Source organism: Aotus nancymaae, unplaced genomic scaffold (genome assembly GCF_030222135.1).
Source record: "Aotus nancymaae isolate 86718 unplaced genomic scaffold, 86718_ANA_hifiasm-v0.15.2.pri h1tg000106l, whole genome shotgun sequence".
Taxonomy (NCBI): domain Eukaryota; kingdom Metazoa; phylum Chordata; class Mammalia; order Primates; family Aotidae; genus Aotus; species Aotus nancymaae.
The window spans coordinates 2,426,960-2,442,549 of NW_026988521.1; the positions used below are offsets into that span (position 1 = coordinate 2,426,960).

Below are 15,590 nucleotides of genomic sequence, written 5' to 3' on the forward strand. Positions count from 1 at the left end.
TGCAACCAGTAGTGATAAGATGGTTTTGCTTTTGTGTAAGTCTCGTGTTTGAAACTTGATTTTCAGTCCAGTGATGTCTTTGGATGTAGGAGAAACTGATTCAAGACAATTGACTAATGCTGGAGGTTCGCCTTTGAGTACCTTGGTTTTTACTTATTTTTAAAAACACCCAAGTTTTAATAGATTTCTACTAAGGTTTCTTTTCATCTTGTGTGAGATGTAAAATGATACCCAAATTCCCGTATCCAGTAACATTGTGCTCCTGGTGAGATCAGCCTTGTACAAAATCTAAAGAAAGCAGATTCATCAGTTGACAAAAATCTTTTCCTGTGCCTGCCCTTCAGTGTGAGAACATCCAGGGCAGAGCTGTGGTGCCAGGTTCCCAGCTGTGCCCAGTGCACACCCTGGCTGACCAGCTTCCTATCCTGTCCCTTGTTTTGTGTGACTTTCAGTTTCTTGGCATGCTTTTAAAATGCAGTGCTCACAAGCAAATGGCTCCTCAGCCAGGCGAGGCCCAGCAGGCAGCGTGGCTGGACTTTCTGCTTAGGCTGGATCAGTGAGTCACTCGATGGGACTGGTGTCTCCGGCAGGCTGCTATCGTGGTTTGTAAACCTAAAAATGTTTTTCTCTGTTTTTCCAGTTTGAAGAAGGTGAAGAAGGAGAAGAGGAGGTAAGAAGCAGGTTTATGCATCTTTGCTTACTTCCCTGATGTCGTTTCTTTGGCTTTCTCTGCTTGAAGGCTGTGACTCACAGGGCTATGTCACACCGGTTTTTGTGAAGCTGCCTTTGACTCTAGCAGCGTTGTTGAAGCACTAAGCAGAAATGCATAGCAAATGCTGGGGCAGTTTCCAGAGTATTTGACCCTGCAGAACATGTCTCTTAGAAAATAATCATTTAACAAACAAAATCTACTTTTTCAGAAATGTGTTTCTTTTAGGGTTATCTGTGAGAACAAAAAGATACCTAGAAATAATTGTAAGTGTCCAGAGGAAGTGGTGAGTCGCTTGTAGGTAGCGGTAATCGATTCCTTCTCAGGCAGCGCATTGCTCTCCTGTGTTTGTGGGTAGTGAATGCCACAAGAATTTAAGTGTCTTTCCAGCTAATTCTCACTTTTTTAATACAGGAGTTAGAAGGTGACGAGGAGGGAGAAGATGAGGATGATGTGGAAATTAACCCCAAGGTTGGTAACTTTGGGGCCACCCAGACCTCCTCATTATGCTGCACTGTTAGATTTTTTAAAATGTTCCCCACTTTCAGGCAGTAGTGTTAACAGTATTCATTATTCCTTAATTAGAAAGTTTTAAAAGTGTCAGAAAAATACTGGAATGATTTATTCAGATACTTAGTGTAAAATTGAATGTCGAGTGTACATATTCAGTAAAAGCTTTTCCAGCTGTCTCAAGCTGTGTCTTATTTACACAGACTCTTTCAGTAGAGCAACTTTTATTTTCCAGATGTTTCATTCTTTTAAGGTAAGGTGATGATTTAGCTGACAACATAAATAAACTTTTCTTTGTGCCTGTTTGGAAACGGTGCAGAGAAGGGACCTTGGGGCTCTTTTTGTTCAGAAACAGAATAATGGGATCATGGGCATCATTGTACGGTCACACCTGGGCCGTGCGTGCCCAGGCGGTGTGTCTAGGCAGCTCATCTGTCTCAGATAACTTAAGACTAATTTGGAGGGTTTACTAAAGAAAACTGAGTTTAAAATGAGTGGGCAAGCCCATTAATTTTACCTGCAAATTTACATCTTTATTTGTGGTCTCAGAGTAACTTAAATCAGGGTGCTTTCACCGTTTGACACGTCTTAGAGTCAGAACTGCTTTCATGTTATCCTGAAGCTGTCATGAGTTTACTCTTGTAAAACACGAAACGTGTAGTTCCCGTGCCTCTCTAAGTATATTATGGGCTGTCGGAATACTAACGTTACCTGGTGTTTTTGTAATGTGTCTCTGTCCGACTAGATGTTTTCTGCTTGTTTTTACCTTTGTGTTTTGGAATGTGCACTAAAAGCTGTTGGTGTGATAACCTGGTTCTGTCTTCAGTTGGTTAAAACCCGGTATTTCCATGAATGCATGTTCACAGTAGTGGTTCCTTGAGGGAAGGGACGGGAGAAGAGCTTTTAAAACTTTTTAAAAATGTGTCTTATAAATGCTGTTCTGGGAATATGCTCATGGAAATGTTCGTCTTCTAAAGGTTGGCCCGTTGATGTGAGAGGACTCTGCTGAAAGCGTGCCTGTGCTCAGCACCATGGTGGTGGGCGGCGAGGGCGGCAGAGACCAAGACCTGGGTCTGCCTTGCGTGGATCGCAGCGTGGGGATGGGGAAGATGAGGGCTATCAGCCAGCCAGTGAGCAGCTCTGGGTGAATAAATGCTGCCCATCACTGCTTCACAGGTGTCTGCTGGCCCCAAGGGCCGCGTGTGCTTATTGGGCCATGTTTCAAGGTTACAGTTGTAAAGCAAGGACTGGGGACAGTTGGCAGGTCCCCCGCCTCAGACGCCGCGCACAGCTGCCTCTGTCCTGCTTGTTGCCCTCGTCTCTCCCTCTCCTTGTATTCTGTGCCTCGGCTTCTTTTTTCCTGCCCTCTGTTTGTTCTGTCACCTCGGACAACCTTCAGTCTCCTTTCACGTCCCAGGTTTCTGCAGGAGCATTCTCAGCAGCCATTATAGAGACCACGCAGTGGTGGATTACACGCACTGACACGCAGGAGGCCTTTAATAGATGCTGTTGGTTGGGGGAGAAAGGACTAAAAACATGTTGAGGCTAATGGTGTGAAGTTCAGAGACTGCCAGGCATGTGTGGCTTGGAAAGGCCCTGCCTGCTGTCCCTGTCACATGCACCTCTCCAGAGAGAGTGGTGGTGTTAGAGTCTACGCAGGCAAACGAAAACAGGGCAGGAAGGAAGGTTTCTGTATCGAGCATCTGATAGAAGCGAAAGTCACGCTTCTGCGTGTTTCTGAAGGTGACCTGGTGTGGATGCTGCTCACCCTGAGTGCAGTAGCTCACAGCCCTTTTGTATCATGAGAAATTGTGGCCATTTCCTCCTGTATAATTTTGTGCATTTCATTTTCTTTCATGCTGACAGTTCCTTTCAATTTTTTTCCCCATTTAGGTGTAATTTTTGTCTGTTAATCATTCATACGTTTCTAGGTAAGGTGGAATTCCATTCATACCTAACTTCCAAACTTCTGACCTATACTTTATACAATGCGTTGTTTTGACTTTGAATAAAGAGGAAGCTGCTGTCCAGGCACACTCACTGTGGCATAGGTTTGACATAGGACTTTTGAAAGCACAGTGTTTTCTACAGGTGTGTGTTACATGTACTTTTAAAATCAACAAACCAAACCTAGATTTGGTCCCCGCTTTCTGAGCCCAGTGTTTCTTGCTGAGTAACAAAGATGTAACTTGGGTGGTATTTTCATTGCTGATGGTACTGCTTTCCAGCAAGAGGGCCCTGGATGGTCAGCAGCCTGCAGGGTGACATACACAGACCACCATAAGCAAACAGTCTTTGCAGAGAGCGTAACGCGGTTGGTGTCCGAGCTGTGCTCAGAGCACACACTGTGGCAGTTGAAATAGGCCCACTGTCATTACCAACACGTGTCTGTTGAATATTTATACTTTTTGAATTCATGTCTTGTGCAGACCAATAGGTACACAAAGGGGTGACTGAGCTTTTACTGTGCCAGCATTTTTTATCTAAAACATGAACTGGCATCTGTTTGGATGTCAGCAGTAGAAGGTACTGTTGTGAGGTTGGCAGAGAGTACTCTAACTGAATGAGGCCAGAACCAGTCGTAGATGAAAGTGAGCGTCAGTGAGCCTGGGAACTGCTTCCCACCCCCACTTTCTTCAGTCCCTGTGGCTCTGCCCTGTCCTGTAATGGCTGACAGCAGGCCGTAAGTGGACAGAGGCTCTTGCCTGTGACGAGACCCGTTCACTCATGGCACTCCTGGGATGTAGTGGGAGAAAGCAGAGAGGTGGGAACAAGAGGTGCCTGAGAAACCTCACAGCTGTGGCAGGGCCTCTGCGTGCCAGGGTAAGTAGGCACTCCATTTTTAAAGGTCTTGTCACAGAGCGGCAGCACTATCCTGGCAGTCCTTGGGGTCTGAGTACCACCGCCTCTGCCTTCCTCGTGTCGGCTGCTTCCATGGGAAACTGATGAGAGCACGTGGGGCAGGTGCAGCTCACGGAGCGATTTTGTTTTCCAGGGCCAGGTTTGAGAATTTGCCTGCATGTTGAAAATTGTGTCTAGCTGCCATTAGTTCCTGTGGTCCCCGAATGTCTGTAGGGATTAGCCACTCTTACTTCACCTGTACCCCCACCACTCCTCCCACGCCACCAGAAGAGAATCCTCGATGCCTGCCACCTCTCTGTTTCAGCATGTGTCCCTGGAAGAGAAGGGCAGGGTGTGACAGCAGCAGCCCCCAGGACTGTGGCACTGAGGCGTCTTCAGCCGTAAAGCTCTGGGCACTGGGGGCTGCTGCCTCCCCGGTGCAGCTGTCGTGGGCCGGTGTGTTCAGTGGCATGTCTTTGTTGCCTTTCTGAGGTCTGTGAAAACCCCACCTTTTAAATGGTCCTATGAGAGACGAGATTTTTCCTGTTAGTTGGTGCCTTTTAAAATGCCAGCTCTCCCTCCCTTGATAACCAAGTCAGCATTGATTAATGACCAAACTGTCATTAAATTCTTGTGACATGAAATAGAGCATGCTTCAGTTAATTTGCAGTCATCCTTTGGCGTGTAATCACAAGCAAAAAAGCAATTGGTGTCTCATTTATAAGAGTCACTTCTAAAACTCCTGTCACTCACTCGCAGAAGCTCCAGCATGTTTTGTGAGCACCAAAGCATGGCAGGGGTGGGCCATGTGCCGTCCTTCCTCAGGCACATGGGAAGCAGCTCTTCCCACAGCCAGGTGCCTGGCCCGCTCCCCTCCAGCGAGGCACTGGGTCAGAACAGCAGTCTTGAGGGTCTCTGTTCTCTCTAGCAGTCCTCATCACCCAGGATGTTGGGTTTTGTTTTGTTTTGTTTTGTTTTTTGAGACATTGTCTTGCTCTGTCGCCCAGGCTGGAGTGCAGTGGTGCCATCTCAGCTCACTGCAACCTCTGCCTCCCAGGTTCAAGCAATTCTTCTGCCTCAGCTTCCCCGAGTAGCTGGGAGTGCAGGTGTGCACCACCACACCCAGCTAATTTTTTGTAGTTTTAGTAGAGATGGGGTTTCGCCATGTTGGTCAGGCTGGTCTCAAACTCCTTACCTCGTGATCCACCCACCTCGGCCTCCCAAAGTGCTGGGATTACAGGCGTGAGCCACCGTTCCCGGCTATTGGTTTTATTTAGGACAAATAGAAACTACATTCTCATGGTTGAAAACATTTATTATAATATTTACAACTTAGGATACTTTATATTTATTTCTGGTTGAGCATTCCAAATCCAGAATCCTCCCGTGGCCATTTTCTTTGTCTTGTTGGCACTCAGAGGGTTCCAAATTTTGGGGTATCTCGGATTTGGGATTTGGAATGCTCAATCTGTGGTAGGATACATTATAAAATCCTGTGTGTGACACGACGTTGTATTTGTATAACTTAAATGTCCATAAAGATGGAGTCTCTGTCATCCTGTGACCAGCCTCAGTCCTCCCTGGCCCCGCACAGCTTCTTTATTGACCTCCCATTTTCTAGGCCAGTCCCTTGGTGGTGGTACGCTGCTTGTGTCCCACTCCTCCCCTCAGTGCACCTGCCCGGGGCACCCTGCATCCCCCACGCTCTTAAAGCCAGTGGCTCAGTGCCCTTGGCCACTACATTGGGCCACCTTCAGTCTATCCTCAAATGTCAGATTGGCAGGTCTCAGTTGGCATCTTTTTGGCTACGGTTTTCCGTCAGCCTTCTTTTCTTGGCTAGGCTCTTGGGCAGCCTGTGGGGTGGCTGAGATTGGAAGCTTAGACCAGGGTTCGGGGTTATTGATAGGTTTTATGCATCCCTTATACATTTCTTTTGTCATCCCTTAAATGTGATTTCCCTAAAAATGAACTGTAGCCTCAGCTTATAGCGTGGAAGATGACAGTTAGTGAACCCAGGGGTCTTTTTGCCCCATACAGTGAATGTTCTTAGGTTCCGTAGAGCGATTCATAATCTCAGCCAGAAATCATGGGTTACAGATTCCTAAAGTGACTAGCTCAGAAGCATTGGCAAGATCGCGATGTATTTCATAGGCTATTGGTGGCCTACACACAGATTCATGGAGTTGCTGGATGTGGTTTAAGGGATGCGAGGTCTGTGTTAGATAATACTGGAGTTAATCCATTCCTCTGGAAGGATCCATCCTTCCCGATGCCGTCACTGGAAGGATAGCATTCCCCCTTGGTGAGACTGTTGGGAGGGTGAGTGACAGGTGCAGCTCTTGGGAGGGCAGCTCGTCATTCGTTGGTGCACCGGAGGATGGATCTGCCAGGGCACTCCCCACTAGTCCAGAGAGCAGGAACCCGCTAGAGGAGAGATTTGCTTCCCTTGGGCGCCAGGGGTCCAGCCTACCCAGAGACACACGTGCACCTGAGAGATGAGGCCTGAGATGTGCACCTGAGAGATGAGCACCAGGAGGGGTGGCCTCGCGGCGGCCTTTCTGGGTGAGCTACCATGCTGAGCACACTGTGCTCTGTGTTGGCGGGGCGCCGGCTGCTTCCCAGCACTTTTATGGGCAGCCCCCTGAAGCTCCACCACCCCAACGGGCCTCAAAACCCTCCTGCTGAACTCGCCACGAATTTGAGTGCCTCACGGGCATATCTTTAAAAACAAAAAAGGCAGCCCTGCTTTGACTTGGCGGGGTTAGGGGAGTTAGCTTTGTTCTGTCACTTTTATTTAAAAGTGTATTTGCAGTAACCATGTGTTTCAATGAGAAAGAACTCATTCAGACCTGGTTTTCGTTGTTGATTGGAGCTAATTGGTGAATGGCGCTGGCTTTGCGCTCTACAAACCTTGTCTTCTCTTTCATTGACAGAAGGAACCCAGCCAGCCGGCGGAATGCAAGCAGCAGTAGGAAGCGGAGGCGGCGCCTGGCGGACTGCGGGTCCCCCGGGCCTGTGGGCGGGGCCTCCGGGCCTGTGGGCGGGGCCTCGGTCCTTGCCGTAGCACCAGCCGGTCGGCAGCCTTGCTCCATCTAACTCGTTTTCAAGTGCATGATTTTTCGCTTTCACTTTTCCGTTTTCCTTATTATTTTGCTTAACTTGTACAGTGGCAACTGAAATACATTTCAGAAATAGGAGGCTTCGTCCAGCACCCTCAGCAGCCTTGGTGCCTGTAGCTCTGGACTTGCCTGGGCCTTTCCTCTGCGGGGGCTCCATAGACCACATGGGGTGGGGTGGGGGTCACTTGGCAAAAAGGGCCGGGTCTGATGCGATTCCAGGGATCTAGAACCTCTCCTACCACTCCTGCAGTTGGACTGAATTCTTCCCCTTTTATCTGAAGAAACCCGCTGGCTGTTTGCAGCCGCTTAATCTGCCGAGTGTATGCTAATCATCTCAGAAGGGCTGTGTAGAGTAGGGCTGTTCTGCTTAGGTCACTGCTTCTTGATTTGCTGTTTTTAGGGGTGGGTCAGGGTTGTGGCACACCAGCTCAGGCGAGAGCTGCCGCGAGTCATATTTATTGATCCCTTCTTACCTGTGAGGACTGTGGCCTTTCGCTGTCACTCGTCCTTACCGTTTCTGAACCACCTTGGTGACCTGGGCAGGAAGATGTGCCACTTCCTAGCAGGAGTGAGGCCTGTGCGGAAGAAACGTTGCTCCCTGCCACCAGGGCTGAAGACTTGAGCCTGTCCTCGTGACGTAGGCGCCGCCCTGCTGCCGGAGCCGACATTTGGTGGTTGTCTCTGGCGGGGGGCCTGGGCCGGGAAGCCCTGTTTTAGTTGAGCGTATGAGCGTCAAGTCCTGCTTTCTCAGTAGCCGCATTGCTGGGCCCCACCATTCATCCTGTCTGAGGGTCCTGGGTTCGGTGTGACTTGTTGGCGGCTGGCGGGTGGGGTTTCCAGTGGGTGATGGCGCTCTCCGGCAGCTGGGGATGGCCGTGTCCTCACAGCCTAACCTTAGAACACATTTGTAACTCGATACAGTGTTTTCAATTTGTACAGAATAGTTAAGAGTATTCTATTAAAGTTGTGAAACCTGGAGTCAGCGCTGTGCTGTGATTCTTTGTAGGGGAATGTGGTGGGGGAAGTGGGGTGGGGGGTTGGGGAGGGCGCCCTCTGCTGTCCTCCAGTGGCTCAGATGTGCGGCACACCCTGCTGGACTCTGTTGAGCCCTGGGTTTGGTGGCTCCAAGACCGGCTGTACAGTGTGTTTCTGAGGCTTTGAAAGTGCCGTTTTAGGCAGAGGCCGCTGTGGCCACCCCACTACCCCTGAGTCGCCGCTGCATGCAGGCGGCTTCACTGTGGGTCCAGGGAAAGTCTTTGTTGCTGCCCCCAAGAGGGGTTCATTTCTCAGTTAGTGGGACGACGCCTTGTATCTCCAGAAGCCTCCAAGAGGAGAACTTACTGATAACAGCCCATGTTGGGTCCACCCACTCGCTGGTTTTTCCCGGTGTCTCGTCCATCCCCAGTGAGAGGAGGCGCCCCACTCACCTGCCCTGCTGGCTCTTCCTGACCTGGCTGTGGGAATCCCAGCCCTGGCAGCGCCCCCTGGCAGACGGCAGGGTGTCATGAGAAGGCAGCTGTGGAGCGGGCTCCCTGCTCCCCATGTGGCCGGCCTGGCCCTGCTGCCTCCAGCTCACCCATAGGCTGCCTTCTCCCTGGGAGCAGCAGGAAGGGAGGTGCAGGCTTGGACACACTTCAGCACACCCCTAAGGGCTTCCGGGCGTGACGTCCCTGCTTCCTGCACCCATTCCTCCGTCCCCATCCTATGAAGTACCTGGGGGAGCTCCCCAGCCTCAGGGTGGCCCCATGAGGAGCAGCACCCTGGCCTTAGTTGGTCTGCTCCGGGTGGGACCCCATAATCCAAGGGGCAGGCGCCATTTTACAGTGATCTGCCTTCAGCTGCAGAGACCGAGGCCTGCACCCTGCCCTGTGCCGGGTGTCTGGAGTGTCAGGAAGGGCTCCACAAGTGCGGGGAGCGCCCCTCACAACCACCTGGGCAGTTTTGGATAAGATGTGCACAGGTCGGGGAAGGGATAATACTGTGGCCTCTGGGGCATCTGGGTTTTCCCTTTTGAGTGAGAGGTGTGTGAGGATCCTGCATGCATCCTTCACAGAACTGGGCTCCTGTGTCCCCCGCTGAGTCTGACCTTGGGGGTGCATGGTTTGTGGATGCTGCCCAGTTTGAAGGACGTCTGGGTGCAGGATCTCCATGTGCAGCCTGGGGAGTGTGGAGGTCCCAGGGCGCAGGTGGTGCCCCAGGAGCCCGGTCTCCCCTACTGGACTCAGCACCTCTGGCCTCTGTCACCCCTGCATGGCCACTGTGTCCTGCCTGCTCCCCAGGGTCTCAGGAAGGGGAGGGTTGTTCTCCAGTGGCCACGGAGCCCAGGAACCATCCCAGGCCCAGGCCATTGTCACCTCTGGGACCTCAGTGAGAGACCGGTCGTCACAGAAAGTCGCTGAGCGGTTGAGAGGTTCGCACAGAGCCACCATCTGGAAGGCAGCTGGGAAGGGGCTTCTGGCAGCCCCCCCGGCCTAGTCTGGGTAAAGAGTGGCTGCTCCCTTCCTGGTCCTGGGGGCCAAGGGGCTCCCTGTGGCTCTTCACCTCGTAGGGGAACTGAGACTCCAAACCAGTGATGCTGAGATCAGGGCAGGAGTTTGGGGAGCAGCCCAGGAGATGGCAGGAGGCAGGGCCGGGGGCACCCCCTGCACTGGTGGCTCAGATGCTTCTGTTGGCTGCCATCACGTGGGTGCTTCTGGGCAAGGAGGGAACAAATCTGCATGGCAAATAGCCAGGCACTGAAGATGGCACGTGGAGGGGCCGTTTCAGTCTGGTTCTAGAGCCCGAAAAGCCATGGTGCTGGTGACTGCCTGGGAGAGGTGGGGCGGGGGTGCCGGAGGGGATTGACCAAAGAACCCTTTAGAGTGATGGAAGTGGTTACAAAGGTGTATACTTTTGTCAAAGCTCATTGAGTTACCTCAAAAATGGGTATATTTGGATGTATGTAAATTAGCTGTCAATGAAGCTCTGGTTTTTTTTTTGTTTGTTTGTTTTGTTTTTTTTTTGAGACGGTGTCTCGCTCTGTTGCCCAGGCTGGAGTGCAGTGACACGACCTCGACTCACTGCAACCTCCGCCTCCTGGGTTCAAGCAATTCTCCTGCCTCAGTATCCCAAGTAGCTGGGATTACAGATGTGCGCCACCATGCCGGGCTAATGTTTGTATTTTTAGTAGAGATGGGGTTTTGCCATGTTGGCCAGGGTGGTCTTGAACTCCCGACCTCATGATCCGCCCGCCTCGGCCTCCTAAAGTGCTGGGATTACAGGCATGAGCCACTGCATCCAACCTGAAGCTCATTTTTCAAAAGCCCCCAGAACAGGGTGATTCCACTTAAACTGCTGGCTTTTCCCTTGAGTCGGGAACTGTGGCTCCCCAGAACCTGATGGCTGCTGCTGACGGCAGGGCCACCTGAGCCCCTCCTCCATAGCTGCCTGCGTGCGGGTCTGTCGGTGGTGTCCCCCCCCAGGTCCCCCTACTTGGCCAGTCTACTCTCTAGGCTCCTGGCTCCCATTTATGTGGAGCTGGGACCAAGCGGGCCTCCCATCCTCCTCCCATCCTGCTGCCTAGCAAAGCTCTCCAGGCCCAAGGGCCACTCCTGGGACCAGGGCCTCCTTCCCTAAGGCCCAGCTCCTTCCTGCCACCCACCCATCTTGTCCCTCCCGCAAAATGCCCCGGCCACCCCCAACCCCATCACTGGGTGGGCTGAGTCAGTGTGGGCTGCCAGGATCCAAGCTTGCCCCTGAGGTAGGAGGCAGGGGTAGGTCGGGCAGGGGGCAGCCAGGGTGGGTAGGTGGAGCCCCTGGTATTTCTGACCTCTGACCTGCCCTGGTGGGTTCTTGGTTTGCTTGGCTCTGAGGAGCAACAGAGGAACAGTCTGGGCCTGCAGAAGGGCCTGCTGTGGGCAGAGGCCTGTGGCTCCCTTTCAGCCTGGTGTGGACTTTGGGCTCTGCCCTGAAGCCTTCAGAACAGGCGCCTTCCCAGCTTCCTTCTGCTGGAGGCAGGCACCTCCTCCCCAGCCCGCCCCCAGGAGTATCCCCATGTGCAGTGGAGGGTCTGAGGGACCCCAGCCCCAGCCGTTTGGGTCTTGCCCACTGGGAGACACTGGCGAGCAGTGGCCCCCAATGGCAGGGCCTCCAGGAAGGGCGCCTCCTGAGGCTGGCCCTGGCGGAGCTGACTTGCTGGATTTGGTGTGGATTTCCAGGCACCTCACGTACCTGGGACCTTCTCCATGTAAGAGACGCAGACCCGAGGCTCAGGACGGAAGCCAGGGCCCAGCTCTTGCAGGGCGAGGCCTGGATGCCTCCTGCCAAGGCCAGGTCACCTTGTGCCTGGGGGAGGCCCCACCTGCCAGGCTGTCCCCAGGGTGCCGACCACTGGCCCGTCCTGGCGATGCTGACTCATAGCTCTCAGGGAGGCAGCCGGATGTTACTTTCCATGAGAACCCAACAGCCTGGCCCAGCCCAGCCAGGAGAAACGGGGCAGCTACAACTGTCCACGACCCCACTCAGGGCAGATCCACGCAGGTCACCCTTGTCAGGCTCCTCAAGAAGTCTGTGGTGTCCACCAAGTTTCCAGACCTCCCTAGGTCTCAGTTTCTGCATCTGAGACGTGGGGAGAAGCCTCACGTCCTCAGAACCCAGACCCTGGGCATGGCTGCCCACACCGGCCCTCACCAGGGCCCGCCTGGCTGGAAGCCAGACGAGGAAGGACACTGCCTCACTGAGCAAGGCGGGTGCAGGACCGGGAGGACAAGAGGGGACGTCTGGAGATGGGGCCTCGGGCGCAGGTGCTGGCCAGAGTCGCTAGCGTCTGCTGCCCCAGCGTGGGGGCCGCCATCGAGGGCCTGAGGCCGTCCCTGGGTCTCAAACTGTCCCCTTACATCGGGCTCCCCCGCAAGGACCAGAACACCAGACCTTACACGGGGACCCTTCCTCGTCATCTGGGGGTTCCAGGCGTTGCTGGGTTTGCAGCCACTTCCCTCCAATCTCTGCCTCTGTCTCACGAGGCCCCTCCCCCTGTGCCTGCTTCTCCGTGGTTCTCCCTTGTGAGGCCCATCACAAAAGCTGCCATCTTCACCACCTAAAGTGCACAGTTCGGTGCCACTAAGCGTGTTAACACTCGTGCATCTGTCACTAGCATCTGCCTCCGCAATTTCTCTTCTCCCCAGATTGAAACTTCGTCCCCATTAAACGCTTCCCATTCCCCTCTCCAGCCCTGGCCTCTGCCCTCCTACCTGTCTGAACCTGACGGCTCTTGGGACCTTGTGCAGGTGGCGGCATTCAGTCCTTGTCCCTTTCTGTCGCGCTTACGGTGCCCTCAGAGTCCGTCTGAGTTGTAGCCTGTGTGAGGATTCCCGTCCACTTTAAGGCTGTGACTGTCCCACTGTGCAGGTGATGCCTGACGCTTGGTGGCTTCTACCTTTTGGCTGCTGTGAGTCGTGCTGCTGAGGATATGGGTGTGCATGGATCTCTCAGAGAGACTCTACTTTAGTTCTTGTGAGCATGTGAATGCGAGGTGGAATTGCCGGATCACAGGGCAATCCCATATTTAACCGTTAAAGGAGGCCAGGCGCGGTGGCTCACACTCATAATCCCAGCACTTTGGGAGGCCTAGGTGGGCGGATCGCTTGAGTCAGGAGTTTGAGACCAGCCCAGCCAACATGGTGAAACCCCATCTCTACTAAAAATACAAAAATTAGCTGTATGTGGTGGTGAGTGCCTGTAATCTCAGCTACTTGGGAGGCTGAGGCAGGAGAATTGCTTGAACCTGGGAGGCAGAGGTTGCAGTGAGCTGAGATTACGCCCCTGCACTATAGCCTGGATGACAGAATGGGACTCCATCTCAAAAAAAAAAAAAAAGTGTTAAAGGAAATGTAAATGCTTTTTTAAGAAGGATGAGGCCAGGCACAGTGGCTCACACCTGTAACCCCAATACTTTGGGAGGATGTGGCAGGGGGATTGCTTGAGCCCAGAAATTCAAGACCAGCTTGGGCAACATAGTGAGACCCCATCTCTACAAAAAATATACCAATTAGCCAGGAGTGGTGGCGTGTGCCTTGTAGTCCCAGCTACTAGGAGGCTGAGGTGGGAGGTTCACGAGCCCAAGAGGTCGAGGCTGCAGTGAGCCGTTGTGCCACTGCACTCCAGCCTGGACGACAGAGGAAGACCCTGTCTCAAAAATTAATAATAACAAAAAAGCAAGGCTCAGTGGCTCATGCCTGTAATCCCAGCACTTTGGGAAGCTAAGATGGGTGGATTGCTTGAGCTCAGGAGTTCAGGACCAGCCTGGGCAACATGGCGAAACCCTGTTTCTACAAAAATACAAAAAAATTAGCTGGGCATGCTGGTGCGCGCCTGTCTTCCCAGCTACTCATGAGGCTGAAGTGACCGGATCGCTTGAGCCTGGGAGGTGGAGGTTGTAGCGAGCCAAGATTGTGTCACTGCACTCCATCCTGGGCAAAAAGCGAGACCCCCATCTCAGACAGACAGACAAGGATGAGAACGGCCCTAGGTGGGGACATGAGAGAGATGCGCTCCATTTTTCCTTTTTTTCTTGTTTTTGAGATGGAGTCTTGCTCTGTGGCCCAGGCTGGAGTGCAGTGGTGCGATCTCGGGTCACTGCAACCTCCGCCTCCCAGGTTGAAGCAATTATTCTGCCTCAGCCTCCCAAGTAACTGGGATTGCAGGCACATGCCACCATGCCCGGCTAATTATTATTACTATTATTTTTAGTAGAGATGAGGTTTCACCATGTTGGCCAGGCTAGTCTTGAACTCCTGACTGCAAATGATCCGCCTGCCTTGGCCTCCCAAAGTGCTGCGATTACAGGCATGAGCCACCACACCCAGCATCAATTTTGAAATGATTTGAGCCTTTTTTACTTTTTATATAAACAATTTGTTACTATTTTTGGTAGGTTTTTGTTTTAGAGATGGGTTCTTGCTGTCTCCCCCAGGCTGGTCTTGAACTCCTGTCAAGTAACCCTCTCACCTGGGCCTCCCAAAGCACTGGATTACTGGCACAAGTCACAGCGCCTGGCCTATTTTTAACAATTTTTTAATGTTGGAAAGAATTAGTGACATAACACCTCCCAGGGCTCCCCCAGACCCGCCGAATGAGAAGCTCCGGCCGGGAGGGTGGGCAGCAGACGCAGTCTCTGTGCTGTGAGAAGGCTGCCCCCTCGACTCTGCAATCTGAGTCCTGTGCAAAGCATGGGCCACCTCAGTCCTCCCTCTCTCCCTTCCTGCATTTTGTTTGTTCCTTTGTTCATTGGTTCACTCCTTCAAGCTTCTGGAGGCATCCCCGCAAGCCAGGCGCAGGGCAGTCATGGCGGCTGCTCTTTTCCATCTGTGAGTGACTGCTGAGAGGGCCCTCCCCTGAGCTTCCTGCGTCCTGGCCCCCTCTCCCAACCTCTGGAGGCTCCAGGACCACCCACAAGCCGCCCTGTGGAGGTGACACCAGCCTGACGGAGGCCCCTCTCTGCCTCACAGGCCCCCTCAGCTTGGCAGTCCTGACTCCCAGTCACCCGAGGCAGCCGGGGGCTGTCAGGTCTTAGGCTCAAGCTGGCAGTCTGCACCATGTTCTGTGGTCCACACAGAGGGGGTCTTTTGGCAATGACATGGATACCTTTATTTTTCGAGACAGGGTCTTGCTCGGTCACCCAGGCTGCAGTGTAGTGGAGTGATCACGGGTCACTGCAGCCTCGACCTCCTGGGCTGAAGTGACCCTCCCATCTCAGCCTCCCAAATAGTTGGGGCTACAATGAACACGCCACCACGCCAGGCTCATTTGTGTGTGTGTGTGTGTGTAGATGGGAGGTCTTGCTATGTTGCCCAGGCTGGTCTCAAACTTCTGGGCTCAAGCAGTCTGCTTACCTCGGCCTCCCAGCTTGCTGGAATCACAGGCGTGAGCCACTGAGCCCGGCCTTAGGATGCTTTTTTAGCTCCCAGTTTTCAAATCATTTCCTGAGTGCCTGGGCTGGTCCCTGGGGGTCACTGCATTTAAGAAGCTAACAATAGCTGATAATAGCTTCTGAGCAGGGTACTGAGGGATAAATAGGAGTTCATCAGGGGCCAAGGAGAAGGGGGTTCTGGGTTTCTCATTCAGTCCCCAACACCTTGCAAAGCAGGACTTGCCTGTCAGACTCCATCAGAAGAGCTCAGGAAAGACACAGCAACGGGTACACTGCCAGGTCAAGGGCAGGCTGACGGCGGGTGCCTGAAAACCAGGTGGGTCCTGCCACGGGCACTCTCACTCCTCAGGCTGCGGATGGGAGGAGACAGATCGAGGGCAGGCCTGAGTCACAGGCCCTGGCGCATGGGCCACGTTGGGCTCAGGTGAGGTGGCACCAGTGCCCTGCTCAGGCGCTGCGGCTCCAGGCAGCCTGGGTCTTCCCCCAGCCTCCCCAGGCTCATGTG

At 53.1% G+C, this 15,590-nt stretch overlaps 1 protein-coding gene across 5 annotated transcripts in view; it reads left to right on the plus strand.

Moving 5' to 3' along the window:
* NAP1L4 (nucleosome assembly protein 1 like 4) overlaps positions 1–8,157 on the plus strand; it is a 47,952-nt gene extending 39,795 nt beyond the window's left edge. For 4 of the 5 annotated variants that reach the window (XM_012456160.3, XM_012456161.2, XM_012456158.2 and 1 more), the window contains 3 exons: positions 641–670; positions 1,124–1,180; positions 6,994–8,157. In XM_012456160.3, the coding sequence (XP_012311583.1) occupies positions 641–670; positions 1,124–1,180; positions 6,994–7,032 (126 nt within the window). In that variant the 3' untranslated portion in view covers positions 7,033–8,157. Of the gene's footprint in view, positions 1–640; positions 671–1,123; positions 1,181–3,112; positions 3,151–6,993 lie in introns of all 5 variants that reach the window. The other variant, XM_012456155.3, reaches the window with a different exon arrangement.
* The last annotated feature ends 7,433 nt before the right edge of the window (positions 8,158–15,590 follow it).